This window comes from Hemicordylus capensis, chromosome 6, assembly GCF_027244095.1.
Source record: "Hemicordylus capensis ecotype Gifberg chromosome 6, rHemCap1.1.pri, whole genome shotgun sequence".
NCBI classification, from domain to species: Eukaryota; Metazoa; Chordata; class Lepidosauria; order Squamata; family Cordylidae; genus Hemicordylus; species Hemicordylus capensis.
The window spans coordinates 135,948,529-135,964,221 of record NC_069662.1 but is presented as its reverse complement, the minus strand read 5'-3'; the positions used below and the strand labels follow the sequence as shown (position 1 = coordinate 135,964,221).

Here is a 15,693-nt window from a genome sequence, read left to right as displayed (position 1 = left end):
AAGACCAAAGTAATCCCAGTAGTCATTGGTGCCCTAGGTGCAATTCCAAAACAACTTGAAGAGCACCTCAACACCATAGGGGCCACAGAAATCACCACCAGCCAATTGCAAAAAGCAACTTTACTGGGAACAGCCTATATTCTGTGACGATATCTATAATAATAATATTTATTTTATTTATTTATTTATTTATTTTTGCATTTTTATACCGCCTTTCGCTAAAATATAGCCCCAAGGCGGTTTACAAAAGTTAAAAACATACAATAAAAACACAATAAAAACAACATGCTAAGAGTATAAAAACATATAAAAACAGGCATAAAACAATACAAGAAATAAAAACACCCAGAAGCAGCAGTAAAAACGATTATGTAAAAGCCTGGGTAAAAAGCCAAGTCTTTACAAGCTTTCTAAAAGCCATGATGGAGTCCGAGGAGCGAATGACCACTGGGAGAGCATTCCAGAGTCTGGAATAGCAGCAACATTGATAATAAAATTCAGCCATCCCAGGTCCTTGGGAAGGACTCGATGTCTGGATAAAACAAACCAGTCAATAACACCTTTCTGACTGTGTAAACAAATAATAATAATAATAATAATAATAATAATAATAATTATTATTATTATTATTATTATTATTATTAATTTAATTTCTATACTGCCCTTCCAAAAATGGCTCAGGGCGGTTTACAAAGAGAAATAACAAATAAGATGGCTCCCTGTCCCCAAAGGGCTCACATTATAAAAAGAAACATAAGACAGACACCAGCAACAGTCACTGGAATTACTGTGCTGGGGGTGGATAGGGCCAGTTACTCTCCCCCTGCTAATAAAGAGAATAACCACGGTAAAAGGTGCCTCTTTGCCCAGTTATCAGGGAACACTAAGAGTTTAACAAACTAAGAGTTTCCTGTCTCCCTTCTGCCCACCTGTGCTCTAAAAGAGTGTGCCCTTTTGAGAGGGTATCTCCACCAGCAAATGATGCCCCATCTGCAGTACACCTGCCAGCTCTTGATCTCTCTCCAGTCCCCCTTTCTTATTCAGCCTGACACTTAAGGACCTGGACACACTCTTGATGCTAAGGAACACTGCGTTCATTGCAGGCATTGGGTTTTCTTACACCTGCTGTCCATTCAGGATTGTAACTACCATCCCACTGGAAGTAAACATTGGGCACACCTTCCCATGCACCTGTTTTTTTGTCAACCCTGACAAAAAAGAAAGAAAAGAAAACTGAGGTGGTTACTTGATATGACCTAGGGCACAATCACAATAGTTTTAAAGCAGGATTTGAAAGTCGGTTTCTTTTCTTCACCTTTTACCATTTAACCATTTAACGTTTCTTTTTCAAAGACTTGATGGCGTTCTTCAGCCATTTAACAAAAACAGCAAGACATTACACATTTGCAGCCAAAACATTTAACGACATTAAAATGTGTTAACAAAGGTCAGGCGCTAAACTGGCTCTCACTGTGTATTAACAGACACACTCATTTGTAATTTTGATTTCCAGAGCATCTTGAAGGGCTTTATATTCTGTGACGCAACACAGCTGGCATTTGCTCCGAGGTCAGCTCATTTTTCTCCCTGCATATACAGAACTTTGTCTATTTCTCACCATTTCCCCACTGAAAGTAGGAAGAAGGATAATACCCAAACTGAATCTAGAGTGAGGCGGGGAAGAAGTCTACAGAGGGAATGGCTGCTGGCAGTCAGAAATGGGAGTTGTTGACTGGTCTTTTGCTGTACAATAATGCCACAGTATCCATGCATGAGTGAATGAATGGACAAGATAGCATGGCAATGTCCTCACAACTGAAACCTCTCAACAATATTCACTCGTTATTCTAAAGAGCAGAGAAAGAACAATCACCATACACGTGTTCACTCATCTGTTGGAAATGATCTCCGTAACTGGCCTCCATCTTTCTGGTAACTGACAATGTGGGGAGGCAAAGAGACTCACAATAGGAACGGAGGAATCTGCCTCATCAGTCAGACCATTAGTCCATCAAGCTCAATATTGTCTACACTGAGGTCATTCACACAATCAAAAACTGTGTTCTACCCAGGTTTGGGAGCTGTGTATTAGGGATGTGCAAACAAGTTCAATGTTGAATGTTTTCAACGTCAAACTGATTTGGTTTGACAGTTTGGGGTCAAACCGAACCACCCGCTGTTCGGTCCAACCCTGGACCAAACCCCCACAGCCATTCGGAGGGTTTGCAAGTAATTTGTCTTTTAAAATATTATTTTTACTTTTTAGTACTTACCCCCTCCAGGGGGCTTCTCTGAGGCCACAGGCGGTCCACGGAGATTCCTCCTCCCCCCCCCAGGCCTTCTTTGTGCCAAAAATTGCCCAGTTTGGGCATTCTTCGGCCCTTTCTGGGTCTTTCTCCCATCATGATGGCCATTTTGGAGGCTCCCACACATGTGCAATAGACCTCTACATGGCCAGGTCATAACCCAGGCCACATAGAGGCCCATTGTGCATGCATGGCCACCTCCAAAATGGCCACTGGGCCCAGAAAGGGCTGAAGAATGCCCAGGCTGGGCGATTTATGGCACAAGGGAAATCGGCAGGGGGAGGAAGAACCTCCAGAAAACCCCTGCGGCCTCGAAGTCCCCCCACCCCATGGAGGGGGTAAGTACTAGATTAAAAAAAAAAGATTTGTGAGCCCCCCCCCCCCGGTGGGTTCAATGGGAACAAAACTGAACTGGCCCAATCCTATTCAGACTTGAACTGAACCAGGCCAGCTGGTTTTGTACACACCCCTACTGTGTACCCCAATTTTTGTTGTGTGGAAGCAAGGTAAGAGGAAAACCTGGTAGAAGTGATTGTGTGGAAGCAAGGCAGGAAGAAATCCTGGGTAGAAGTGATTGTGTGGAAGCAAGGTAGGAGGAAAACCTGGGTAGCTTTTCCTCCTACCTTGCTTCCACACAATCAAAAATCGGGAGCACACACAGCTCCTCGATCCAGGTAGAACACAGTTTTTGAGTGTGTGAATGACCTCTATGGCTAGCAGTGGCTTACCCAAGGTTTCAGGCAAGAGTCTTTCCCAATCCCAGATGTCAGAGATTGAACCTGAGACCTTCTGCATGCAAAGCAGATGTTCTGCCTACTGAGCTACAGGCCCATCCCCATCTCAAATAATCAACCAATGAATTGGTCCGGACAATACTTAATCCGCTGATTGACGGCAGACGATAAGTGTGTGTGCATACCATGAGCGAGTGTGTCCTTCCCCTTCTCCCAGTCTGTTGGGCTCCCTTCTCTAATCCTGCATCTTTTGCAACTCCTAAAACTGTAGTTCAGTGGTGGAGCACCTGCTTTGCAAGCAGAAGGTCCCTCCCAGGTTCAATCCTGATATCTCCAGGTAGGGCAAGGAAATTATTTTGGGAAAGGGCCATAATTCAATGGAAGAGCATCTGCTTTGCATGTAGAAGGCATTTCCAGGCCAGGCTGGGAAATTTCTGCCTGAAACCCTAAAGGGCCACTGTGCTCAGAGTACGCAATACAGCAGGGGCGTAGCTAGCCGGCCGGCAGCCTGTGTGCAGCCGCGGCAGGCTCCCTGATAGCCCCGCCCTCTGCATCTGACGTCAGATGCAGGGGATAGCCACGCCCCGCGTCTGACGTCAGATGCAGGGGGCATGGGCTGGCTCCGGAACGGAGCCTTGAGGTACCGTTTGGGAGATCAGCAGCTGCATAACTGCTGAAGGGGCCGCGTGGCCCCTTCAGCAGTTAGACGAAGGCTGGCGCTGCATTCGGAGCGCAGCCCAGGAGCGGATATTCCCTGCAGGGAAGAGCCGCTCCTGGGCTGCGTTGCGAACGCAGCACCAGTCTTAGCTCCTGAAGGGGCCACGCGGCCCCTTCAGGAGCTAGTTAGGCTGGCGCTGCGTTCGCAGTGCCAGCCAGGAGCGACTCTTCCCTGCAGGGAATATCTGCTTCTGGGCTGCTCTGCGAATGCAGCGCCAGCCTTCGTCTAACTGCTGAAGGGGCCGCGCGGCGCGGCGCCAGCCTTTGTTTAGTTCCCGAAGGGGCCGCATGGCCCCCGCTCGGGTGCTAAACTACCGCCCCTGCGTCTGACGTCTGATTGGCTACCGGCCTGGGTTCTTTGAACCCGTTGGCCCAATGGTGGCTCCGCCCCTGCAAAACAGAGCTAGATGGTCTGACTTGGTATGAGGCAGCTATCTACATATGGGGAAGAGCTGGTCTTGTGGTAGCAAGCATGACTTGTCCCCTTAGCTAAGCAGGGTCTGCCCTGGTTGCATATGAATGGGAGACTAGAAGTGTGAGCACTGTAAGATATTCCCCTCAGGGGATGGAGCCGCTCTGGGAAGAGCATCTAGGTTCCAAGTTCCCTCCCTGGCTTCTCCAAGATGTATTCTTGGAGATGATGTATGCAGGATGTATGCAGACTCCTGCCTGCACTGCTGTCAGTCTGTGAAGACAATACTGAGCTAGATGGACCAATGTCTGACTCAGTATATGGCAGCTTCCTATGTTCCTATAATCATGTTGGTGTGTCCAAACTGGTCCTCTGCATGTGGCCCAAATATTAGTAGTGGAGCAGTTTACATAAACTGCCCCTCTGTTATGGGGGAAGGTATACCAGGAGGGCAAGGATGTGTCCTTTTTAGTGCTGGTCTGTGAAGTTATTGTTCAAACTGGCCCAATAAGAAGCTCATTCAGAACATAATTTTACCCAGTTCTTCCCCATTTGCAGGAAGAGCTGGTCTTGTGGTAACAAGCATGAATGGTCCCCTTTGCTAAGCAAGGTCTGCTCTGGTTTGCATTTGGATGGGAGAATACATGTGAACACTAAGATATTCCCCTTAGGGCTCTGGGAGGAGTATCTGCATACTTTCATGCAGAAGGTTTTACGTTTTCTCCCTGGCATTTCCAAGATAGGGTATTTATATATTTATTTATTTTATATACCGCCCTTCCTAAAATGGTTCAGGGCGGTTTACACTAAAATCAGGGTTCAGAGAGACTCCTGCTTGTAACCTTGGATAAGCTGCTGCTAGTCTGTGTAGACAATACTGAGCTAGATGGACCAATGATCTGACTCAGTATACGGCAGTTTCCTATGTTGCAATGTTCCCACCCCTCTCCCACAATTTAATAGATGGAATAATTCTTCTTGCCACTTGGCGGGATGATGCATCCAACTAAGCTATGAGAGATCACCCCGGAGTCGTTTGATTGTCTGCAGGAGCCATGCTAGTAGAACTTCATGTGATAACTAGTTCCAAAGGTTATGTTGGTGGGCAATCCATGCCAGCTGTTTTTGGTGGCATTTCTTTGCAAAAAAAAATGTAATGTAAACTCTCCTTTATGACAGCAGCAATCTGAGGCCCAGTCTACACATGCAGCAGAGTAAGGGGGAATTTAGGAAATATAATGGACTGTACCAATTCCTACTATGTGTTGGGTACCATGTGTTTGAACACTCCCCTACTTAAAAACAAATAATTCTTTCTGAAGGTAGGTAGAAAATTAGCATACCTTTCTTGCTGGTATGCTAGATTTCTAGTTGAGGTGAGTTTAAAAAAAACATGGTGTGCATTCAGCAACAGCATTCTTACAACAGCAGTTTGATTCCGCCACTTCGGGCTGCATAACCACGTGGTAAGTAGTCCTAAACGTTGCCGAGAAGGCGGGAATCAATCGTCTGGGAGAGGCAGCTTTTTTTGGTGGTCTCACAAAAGGCGTGGAGCAAGGGCCCTGGCTCAGAATCAGGACTGTGGCTAGCAGGCCTGGGCCAGCCAGCAGGTGGAGCTGCGACCCCTGGACTCTCGCCTGCTCTGGAATAGGGAGCGAGTCGCGGGAAGGAGGAAGGAAAGGGTTAAGGAGCTGGTGATGATGGTGGAGGAGTCTGGATGCCTCTTTAGGGAGACCCACCCGCCGCGCGCTCCCCCTTGCAGCCCACCCAGCCGCGGTGGTGGGAGGAAGGCGGCGCACTGGATGCTGCCGGGAAGCAGCGCAGGGGCAGCGATGCAGCAGCAGCAGCCGCCGGCGGAGAGGGCAACGGCAGGCAGCGTGGAGGGAGGCGCGGTGCGGGCCAGCCCCTGATGCGGCTCTTCCTCCTCCTCCTCCTCCGCCTCCTCTTGGGCAGCGGCTCCGGCAATTCCCTCCCTTCCTCCTCCTCCTCCTCCTCGTTTCCCGGCGGCACCGGCCGCTGTTGCCACGGCGGGGGAAAATGAGCAGGTCGGCGGCAGCGGCGGCGCTTCTGCTCTGCCTGCTGGGCTGCAACGTGTGGAAGGCGGTGACCAAAACCCTCGCAGCGGCGCCCGACGCGGCTCAAGGTCGGTGCTGAGGAGGACGAGCACGGGGCGGGGGGCGCACGCAGCCGCCGGGCGCGCTTTTGTGCCGCTGCTGTTGCGGCGATTGCCCACTGCAGCAGCCGCCCTTGGGCAGAGGGGCTCCCGGGGCTGCGGACGGCGGGGGCTGCAGCAAGGGGGCTCTCCCGGAGAGGGGGCGGCGCCCGCCCTGGCCACCGACGGAAGCTGCAGGCACTCGGTGGCGGGCGGCCGCGGTGTTGGGGAGCCCGGCTGGGTGGGAAGCCTGCCTGGAGGCTTTTGTTGCCGGAGCCTGCTTGCCTGCGCTCGGCTTTGTGCGAGCAAGAGACCCCCTTTGGGGCTGGCTCGTCCTCCCCGTCCGCCTTCCCATCCGCTTTCCTTCTATTTTCGCCCCTTTTGGAGTCCCCTCCCTCCCCGCGCCGCGGGTCAGCGGTGCCGCGATGCCACGGTGATGGGCGCCGGCGCCGCTTTTCTCCACTCCCCCACCCCGCTCCGTCGGTGCCTGTTTCCTCTTTGAAGGGTCAGGTCCGCCCGCCTTCATCCTGGGGTTAATGCTGATGAATCAAAATTAAGAAGGCAAGCGGTCTGCCCTTTCTGTTCTGTGGAGCTTGTAATGGGAGGATATCCATGACGTTCTGCCTGCCTGGAAGAAGGGGCCATTTCCTTAAAATCTGTAATGTCTGACAATATAAAATAATGGAGGAAGGGGGGAGAGGAGGGCCATCTGGCAAACCTTTGCCTCCCCCATCCCTTTGCAAACTGCGCCCCCCCCACACTACATTGTACTCCCTCCTGAGGGATCCCCTTCATGGCACTGCCCCCCTCCCCGCCAGCCCAGTTCCTTGTTGCGTGCTCTACCAGGTGCTTTGGCATTGTGCCTGCCACTGGGCCCTTTTCTGCCCTTCCCGATTCCATGGTCTGTCCCCTTTCCTTGATGCCGGTGCGATTGCTTTTCCACTGGGCACCTGCATGGCAGCAACACCCACTGAGGCAGCCCCCAGAAAGTTTCTTCCTGGTTCTTCTCTGTTAGGGGGAAAAAACCAGCCTTCCCAGCTGCCCACCCTGCAGTCTTCCATCATGCCTTTTGTTCAGCTTAGGGGACCTCTCAAGCACCCCTCTTCTTAATGCATGCCATACAAATATAAAAGCAATGGGCCACCAGTCAGTAATGTTTCCTGCTCATCTATTTTGGAATCGGGAGAAATTACGACTGAATGTGACTCCTGTCTTGCTATCTTGATCTTTTTTCCTCGCCCACAGCAACACAATGTCATGTGTGTGTTGTGCTGTATGTTAAAGGCCATTTATCTGTACCCAAACCTTAAAAGTGTACATATGTGATGCTAAAGTGAAGCAAGCAAAATTAATATTGGGGATCATTTCTATTTAATTAAAATCAGTTTTTGCCAAGTAATATTAAGCTCTGCCATATTAACTAGAACCTTCCCCCATATGATGCTCTTTCATCGGCTACATACACCTGTGCACTGCACATGTGACGCTCCCATGGTAATACCGGAGGTGGGAGACATACTCCATCATCATTTAGTGAAATTCCATGTTGTAGTCCTCATCTTTATTGATGCAGTCATATTATCCTTTTCACACAGGCCTATTTCTAGATCTCTCTTAAAGAGGCCCTCTCAAAAAGCATCTGACCTGCTGAAGCTTATATTTTAATTAACATGCAGCAGGCTAGACTTTTTGGTGGTAAATAATTTTCTGCTGCCGAAATTTATATCATTGGTACTAAAATCATCAAGGGTATGTTTGCAGAAGTGCATTCATTATTGCAAAAGCTTTAATTTAGACGGGCTAATATCCATCCAGCTACACCATGATAATTATCCCACCTCCCATGGTTTGGGGGAGGCACATAAAGGCCAGTGACCTTTAAGTGACAGTGTTTTGTACTCCAATAAAAGATGAATGGCAATTGTTCTCTTACTACAACTGAGTTGTTGCATTTGAATAAACCATTCTCTTTAGACTCTTAATACGCACCTCTAATCCCTCTAAGTGTAAACTCTAGACTTGGGTTGTGTTTTTCCCCACTATCAGTTTTGCTTTAAAAGTAAAGACTATAACAGTACTTAACTTCTTGAACATTCAACTGCTGGTTTTGTTGGGTATTTTTGAAATCTGCAAACCAACCTGAGAATGTGTGTGATGGTTGAAACAACTGATCAGTGGGTTGAAACAGTTTGTTGGGATAGTGGTCAGATTTTTAAGATGTGGATAGTTAATTTGGAGCTGCCTCTTGTTGTCAGTAGCTATTCTTCTCCTTGTTTCCCAAAGTGGCTGGCATCTGGACTAAATTACTCAGCAGTGCTAATTAGGAGTTACCTAAAGGACTACTACATTTCAATAGGACTTCCTCTAGTAAATTTAGTCAGGATGTCAGCCAGTGGTGACAATCCAGCATTAGACATGCTTAGGCCCCATTGATTTCAGTGAGGCATGTATGTAACTACATTGAATAGTGGCGAAGAGATCGTTAAATTATTTTCAAAATTATAAGAGATGTATATTGTCATAGTATAAAATCTATGTTGTTATTGGATACTCACAAACCATGACCTGAGATATTATATTTCTATGGTTAAAGAGAAAGTGCTGGTCAACCTTTTTGAAAAATCTTGTTTAACAAGATTTTTGTTAATTGATATTGAATTCATATATTTTGCAGTTAAAAGCCACATCTGTTCTATAGCACAACTGAGTATCAAAGTAAAGCTGTGATCTTGTTTTTCGTTCTTGGGAGTAAATACTGTATTTGGACATATTTCCAAATAAATGTGTTTAAGATCCAGTTGTAGGTTATTAAGCTAATGATAACCTTGAACATTCCATTCCACAGAATGATTTATGTATTAGCTAGGTTCCTATAGGATTCCTAATACATTAGCTAGATCATTCCTGTGTTAATTTTACAGTGTCTGTGCTGTATCAGGGTTCTTTTTTATTGCTAAGAAAGGCTGGACTTGTCAGAATATCTAGGGCACTGACTACAGCCGCTACAGAATGACTTGATTCCGTAGGAAGAGGTTTAAAGATGGAGAGTCAGCTATAATTCTTTAGCTACTGTACTGAGGACTCACTTTATGTCTCTTTGAAAGTTGACCTCTTTTCTGCTTGCAGCGATGTCACCCTTGAGTGAGCAGAGAACATTGATTTATGGTGAATAGAGTGGTCAAGTTCTGTCATCAGTATTTGAAAATCCAGGGTTTACTACTGCAGGTTTATTAAGATACCAAGCCCACTGGATTATTTGCTTGGTTCTCCCTCCTTATATCAGTGGATTTATAAACCCAGCAAACTCCACAGAGAGAATGATTTGGTGTCAAAAACAGGTTTGGCCAAATGCAGGTAATAGCTTTGGCTTCTATGTGCTATCTATTTAATGTTATAATTCAGTTCCGCATGATTCCTATCCATAGCAAAGGGACTCCCTTTATCTGTTAAACTAGTTGGTACCCCTGTTTAGTTGAATTTCAGCAAGTGAGGGCAAACACTGGAACAATTGGGAAGATTTCCTTTTCTAGATGTGGCGTAAGAGCATATGGTAATCTGGCAAGGGCAGAGATCTGCTTTCTCTTTTGCTCTGATAAGCTTTCTGTTTGGACATATCGAATAAGGTATGGAAGTAGTTTTGGATAGTGATACCAATCTATCAACGCTGCCGAAAAGGGAGCAAAAGATTAAAAATGCTCTATTTCCAGCAACACATTTGGCTGAGTGCACTTGAATGAGGTTTTGTTGCCTGTTATTGTGTGTGCGCGTGTGCGCATGTGTGCTAATAATTACATTTTGTGTTCTATTCCACAAGTCTAGAATAGAACCAGAAACTGAACTATAAGCACAAAAAGGGCAACACAACCTACTGAGAAAAGTGTGGAAGTCAACAACGTTTTGATAGATTATTTCCCTGCAACTCAGTTGGCTGAGTAGAGTTGAATGGTGGCTTGCCCCACCCCCCTCAACTCCCTTGAAGATCCCATATTTAGCTGGAGGGAGTTGAAATCCATGAGTCTCATCACAGACTGAAGACAACAGTTTTAACTGAAGATAACTATTCATGCCTCGAGTGGTGTGGTGTAGAGTGTCACGTAGAATATAGGCTACCATGCATGGATTAGTTTTAAGGTGCCACAAGACTCATTATTGTTTTTGCTGCAACAGCAGACTAGTACAGCACAAACACATACACACCCCCATGCTTTCTCTAGAGCAGGGGTTCCCAACCTTTGGTCCCGACTCCCCAGATGTTGGACTTCAATTCCCATCATCCCTAGCCACGGTAGCCTTTTGCATTTTGTTCTACATGTTTGCCGAAGCCTGAACACCTTCCAGTTGTCCACTATAAAACCCTTCTGCCTGGGCTGGCGTGTAGTTGCTGCTGCTGATGAAGGATCATCTTATTTGTATCATTTAAATATGACTGAGTTGTAAATATTTTCTCATTTTTGTCGGTATTTTTCAATGTTGCTTACCTTTCCAGAGCCTCTGTGACTAAAAGTTGAGTAATTTGTTGAACAAGGTTTTATTTGTCTCATGCGTATGCTGTCCTTTCTCGAAGGACTCTAGAGTGGTGTATATGTGGTTATCCTATTTGGTCCATGCAACAACTGTGTAAGAAAGATTAAACTTGCCAAAGGATGCCTTTAATAGGTTGAGTGGTTGAGTTGAACCCAAGTTTTCCAATCTAAGTGCAACACACTACCTGTGACATGAAACTGGGCTCAAATATTATGAACATTTGTATGAAAAAGAACATAAGAACAGCCCTGCTGGGCCAGCCCAGGGCCCATCTAGTCCAGCATCCTGTTTCACACAGTGGCCCATCAGATGCCTCTGAGAAGCCCACAGGCTGGGGCTGTTGCTTCCCTGCAACTGGTATTTAGAGGCATCTTGCCTCTTAGGCTGGAGGTGGTTATTTCTATTTCATTGTTTCCAACAATGTGAGAAGTGGTTGTCATTGTTAATGTGCTTACTAGATGTTTGTTGTTTGTGGACAAGTAAGTGGTTAATGTTTACATGACTTTATATTGTGGCTGCAGGGACAGACAGAGCAATGCTCGGCATGTTTACTCAGAAGTAAGTCTCACTATGTTCAGTAGGACTTTCACCCAGCTGTGTGGATTGCAGCCTGAGTCACTTTCTCCTGTTTAACTTTAGATTTGTAGTTGTGTTCATTGATATTGGATAAGATGGTTTTGTAGCCAACAAAATGGCATTAGAGCCACTTTTAAAAGGTTCAGCTCTGTAAGACCTTTTGTAAAATCCTGAAATTTATCTTCTGTGGACATCCTGTGTAAGCTTTTAACAGTAGCAATGATTGAGATCAGAAGGTGAGAGGGAGGCTCTAAGCTTTTTGCATTACAAATTGTCAGTGTTAACAATGGATGTTTCTTCTTCCCAGTGAGCTGCTTGTTATGATAAAAGGCTGCATCTACACATGTGTAAGACTCTTCACCTCTGTGAAGCTACTGTGAATGTTAGCAAGAGACTCTTTCCAAAGGGAGACTCCAGGCTAAAACTGTTAGACTAGAATGTCTCAGTAAGTGTGAGAAGTAGTCATTTCGGACTTTATTGGGACCAAAGTTGTCTCTCCCTTCACAGGTGTTAAATATGCAGAGCTAAGAAGGTGGTGCTATTACTAATTACTATTGTTCTGAATGCTTACTGAGCCTGATTTGTATGCATTTGAGCTCTGAAGAGAAATATCACAGACTCTGTCTTGTATTTTTATGCCCCTTTGGCCTTACTGTTTGCATTCTTAGCCGCTGAGGATCACCCCTCATGCATCTGGTCAAGTGGGCTCTGCTCCACAAAGACTGATGCCACAATAAAACCGTTAGTCTTTGAAGTGCCACAATTCTCTTTTGTTGGTGTTGTTTCCTTCCTCATGTTAAAGCAGGCGCTCCCAACTGTGAGTCCCCAGTGGTTGCTGCATTTCAACTCCCATCATTCCCAGCCACAGTGGCCTTCGAGGGTTGATAGGAGTTGTCGTCCAACAACATCTGCAGACCCAAGGTTGGGACCTGTGTAGGTTCCCAATCTTCAGTAAGGAGAAATCCTGCTTTTAAGTCTCTTACATTGCAGTCCTGTGCATGTTAACTCAGGAGTCAGTCCCACTGAGCTCAGTGGGACTTACTCCCAAGTCAGTAAGCATAGGATTGCAGCCTTGGTTTAATGAAGAATCAAATCAGCAGCTGTAATATTGAATGTGTCAACCCAACATAAATTAACTGGTTCTATGGCTGCCATTGCTGTAGCCAGCTCCACCTTCATGCATGCAATTCTCTGTGGTTTGAAAAGATGCTCCCAGGGACTCCTGAAGCTGCAATTGGCAAATTCAAGCACACTGTCTACTAGCCTATTATACCAGGGTGCAAGGGAGATGGCTCATTCTCTGCCTTTAAATCTCCAGTGTTGCTTTGTCCGGCTTTGGCTACATGGTACAAGATACAGCTCCCTAGTTTGGAATCTCCATAATCTGTGCCTTAAGCTAGGGGTTCCCAATCAGTGGTAGTCCAGATGTTGCCGAACTACAGCTTGTAGCTGGGGTTGGTGGGAGTCATAGTTCATCAACACCTGGAGTACCACTGAACTACAACTTCCATCATTCCCAGCCACAATAAATTGTAGCTGGGGCTGATGGAAGTTGTAGTTTAGCAGTTCTGGAGTACCAGTTGGGAACATAGGAAGCTGCCATATACTGAGTCAGACCATTGGTCTATCTAGCTCAGTATTGTCTTCACAGACTGGCAGCGGCTTCTCCAAGGTTGCAGGCAGGAATCTCTCTCAGCCCTATCTTGGAGAAGCCAGGGAGGGAACTTGAAACCTTCTGCTCTTCCCAGAACGGCTTCATCCCCTGAGGGGAATATCTTGCAGTGCTCACACTTCTAGTCTCCCATTCAGATGCAACCAGGGCAGACCCTGCTTAGCTGTGGGGACAAGTCATGCTTGCTACCACAAGACCAGCTCTCCTCTCCTTAAGGCAGGGAGCCCCTGCCTTAAGCAACATGGGGGTCACTGGGTGAATACTGTGCAACTGGTTGTTTTTTAAAATGTTTTTTGGGTTTCTTATGCTATGTTTCTGAAGCCACAACTCGAGAATTGAATGGTAAACAGAAAAACCTTGCATGAATCTTCGCTTCTTGCATTGATTTAAGTGATCAGGCAGCAGTTCCTAGTAAAGCTACAGGTCATGAGGCTGACACTGGCAGCAAGATGCAGTTTTGAAGAGGAACTGCACTCCTTTTAGGCTGCGCACATGTGAGAATGGGTTGGTGCACACTGGAGGCTTGCTGGACAGCTGTCGACTCCTGCTTTGCCAAATGTTTCAAACAGGTGGCAGGCTGACCTGGCCAAAAACATGTCTTAGTCTCAAAATCTTGTGCCATATTGATTATTTTATTTATCTATCATATCAGATCCATCTTATTTATTTATTATTTCTCTGTGTAAACTGCCCTGAGCTATTTTTGGAAGGGTGGTATAGAAATCGAATAAATAAATAAATATTTATATACCTCCTGATATGTGCATCTCTAGGCGGTGCACTCAATTTAAAACCCAATAAATGTAAAACAGAGTAAAAACTGTTAAAACAATTTCACAGAATGAAAAGTTAAAACAGTCTCATGAGATGAAAGTAATTAAACAATATAAAAATTGATTTCTGTTAAAAGCCTGCGAAAACAGGTGAGTCTTGAGCCAGCGTGGTGTAGTGGTTAGAGTGTTGGACTAGGACCGGGGAAACCCGAGTTCAAATCCCCATTCACCCATGAAACTAGCTGGGTGACTCTGGGCCAGTCACTTCTCTCTCAGTCTAACCTACTTCACAGGGTTGTTGTGAGGAGAAACTCAAGTATGTAGTACACTACTCTGGGCTCCTTGGAGGAAGAGCGGGATATAAATGCAAAGAATAAATAAAATAAAATAAATAAATAAAAGCAAACAGAGAAGGAGATGTTCTCATTTCAGCAGGGAGAATATTCCAAAGCCCTAGGACAGCCACAGAGAAGGCTCAGTTTCAAGTTGTCACCAAACAAGCTGGTGGCAACTGTAACCGGACCTCTCCAGATGATCTCAATAGGCGACAGGGTTCATGACCAAGGAGGTGCTCTCTTAAGTACCCTGGACCCAAGCCGTTGATGGCTTTATAGTGAAGCACTTTGTATTTCACTCGGAAACATATTGGCAGCCAGTGCAGTTCTTGTAAAATCGGTGTTATATGGTCCCTTCGGGTTGGCCCAGAGACCAGTCTGGCTGCCGCATTCTGTAACAATTGTAGTTTCTGGACTACGTACAAAGGCAACCCCACATAGAGTGTATTACAGTAGTCAATCCTGGAGGTTACCAACATAGTCCCCAGAAAAGGGCGTAGCTGGCATATCAGTTGAAGCTGATAAAAAGCACTCCTGGCCACTGCCTGAGAAACCAGAGAGAGTTTTGGATCCAGGACAAAGCACTCAGCTATGTACCTGATCTTTCAGCGGGAGTGTAACCCCATCCAGATCAGGCAAATCTAAACCATCTCTTGGGTCCTGAGTCTGTAAAGAGTCAGATAAAGAGTCCATCATATGATGATGGTGGTGCTGGTGGTGGTGATGACAACTCTTGCTAACTCAGCAAAGAGGCACTTTTTAAAGTGATTTTCTTATATTTAGCAGGGGGAGAGCAACTGGCCCAGTTCACCCCCAGCATTGCATCCCACCAGTGGCTGTCACTGATTTTGACTTTGTGTTTCTTTGAGATTGTGAGCCCTTTGGGGATAGAGAACCATCTTATTTATTTATCCATCCATCCATCCCTTGTAAACCACTTTGAGAACTTTTGTGGGTAAGTGATATATCTACAAAAGCATCACTATCCGTATTACTATCTGTAGTAATAGTAGTAGATGGCATCAGTTGCAAAGCTGCGTGAGTACTGGCTTCATTCAGAGTTTTCGCTACTGCAGTAGGGCAGGAATTCCCAACCTGTGGTATTCCAGATGTTGCTGAACTACAACTCCCATTATTCCCAGCCAGTTGGGGCTGATGAGAGTTGTAGTTTAGCAACATCTGTAGTACCACAGGTTGCAAATGCCTGCAGTAGAAAAAATAGAGGCATGATATTTGAAGTTGTCGTGTTAATTGCTTATAGTCCAAATGCAGGTGACTTCAGAATCCCTTCCATGGATTTAATAGATCCAAGCCAGTGTTGTTTAGCTGACAATCCCCCCCTCCCCAGCTCTTAGAACCCGCTAAGAGTCAGTGTGAAATTTAGAAGCCCAGAATATTTTTAGGAGCCAGTGTGAAATTTAGAAGCCCCCAAAAGGAAATATTTCAGGTGCCAGAATCAAATTCATCATTGTCAAAGGAATAAAACCCTTGA

General features: G+C 46.0%; 1 protein-coding gene across 5 annotated transcripts in view; it reads left to right on the top strand.

Annotated features, from left to right (window-relative positions):
- Positions 1 to 5,672: 5,672 nt before the first annotated feature.
- The window catches only part of FAM171A1 (family with sequence similarity 171 member A1), a 115,302-nt gene continuing 105,281 nt past the window's right edge, over positions 5,673 to 15,693 (top strand). For 3 of the 5 annotated variants that reach the window (XM_053262575.1, XM_053262573.1, XM_053262572.1), the window contains exon 1: positions 5,674 to 6,312. In XM_053262575.1, coding sequence (XP_053118550.1) covers positions 6,207 to 6,312 — 106 coding nt within the window. In that variant the 5' untranslated portion in view covers positions 5,674 to 6,206. Of the gene's footprint in view, positions 6,313 to 15,693 lie in introns of all 5 variants that reach the window. The other 2 variants (XM_053262574.1, XM_053262576.1) reach the window with 2 other exon arrangements.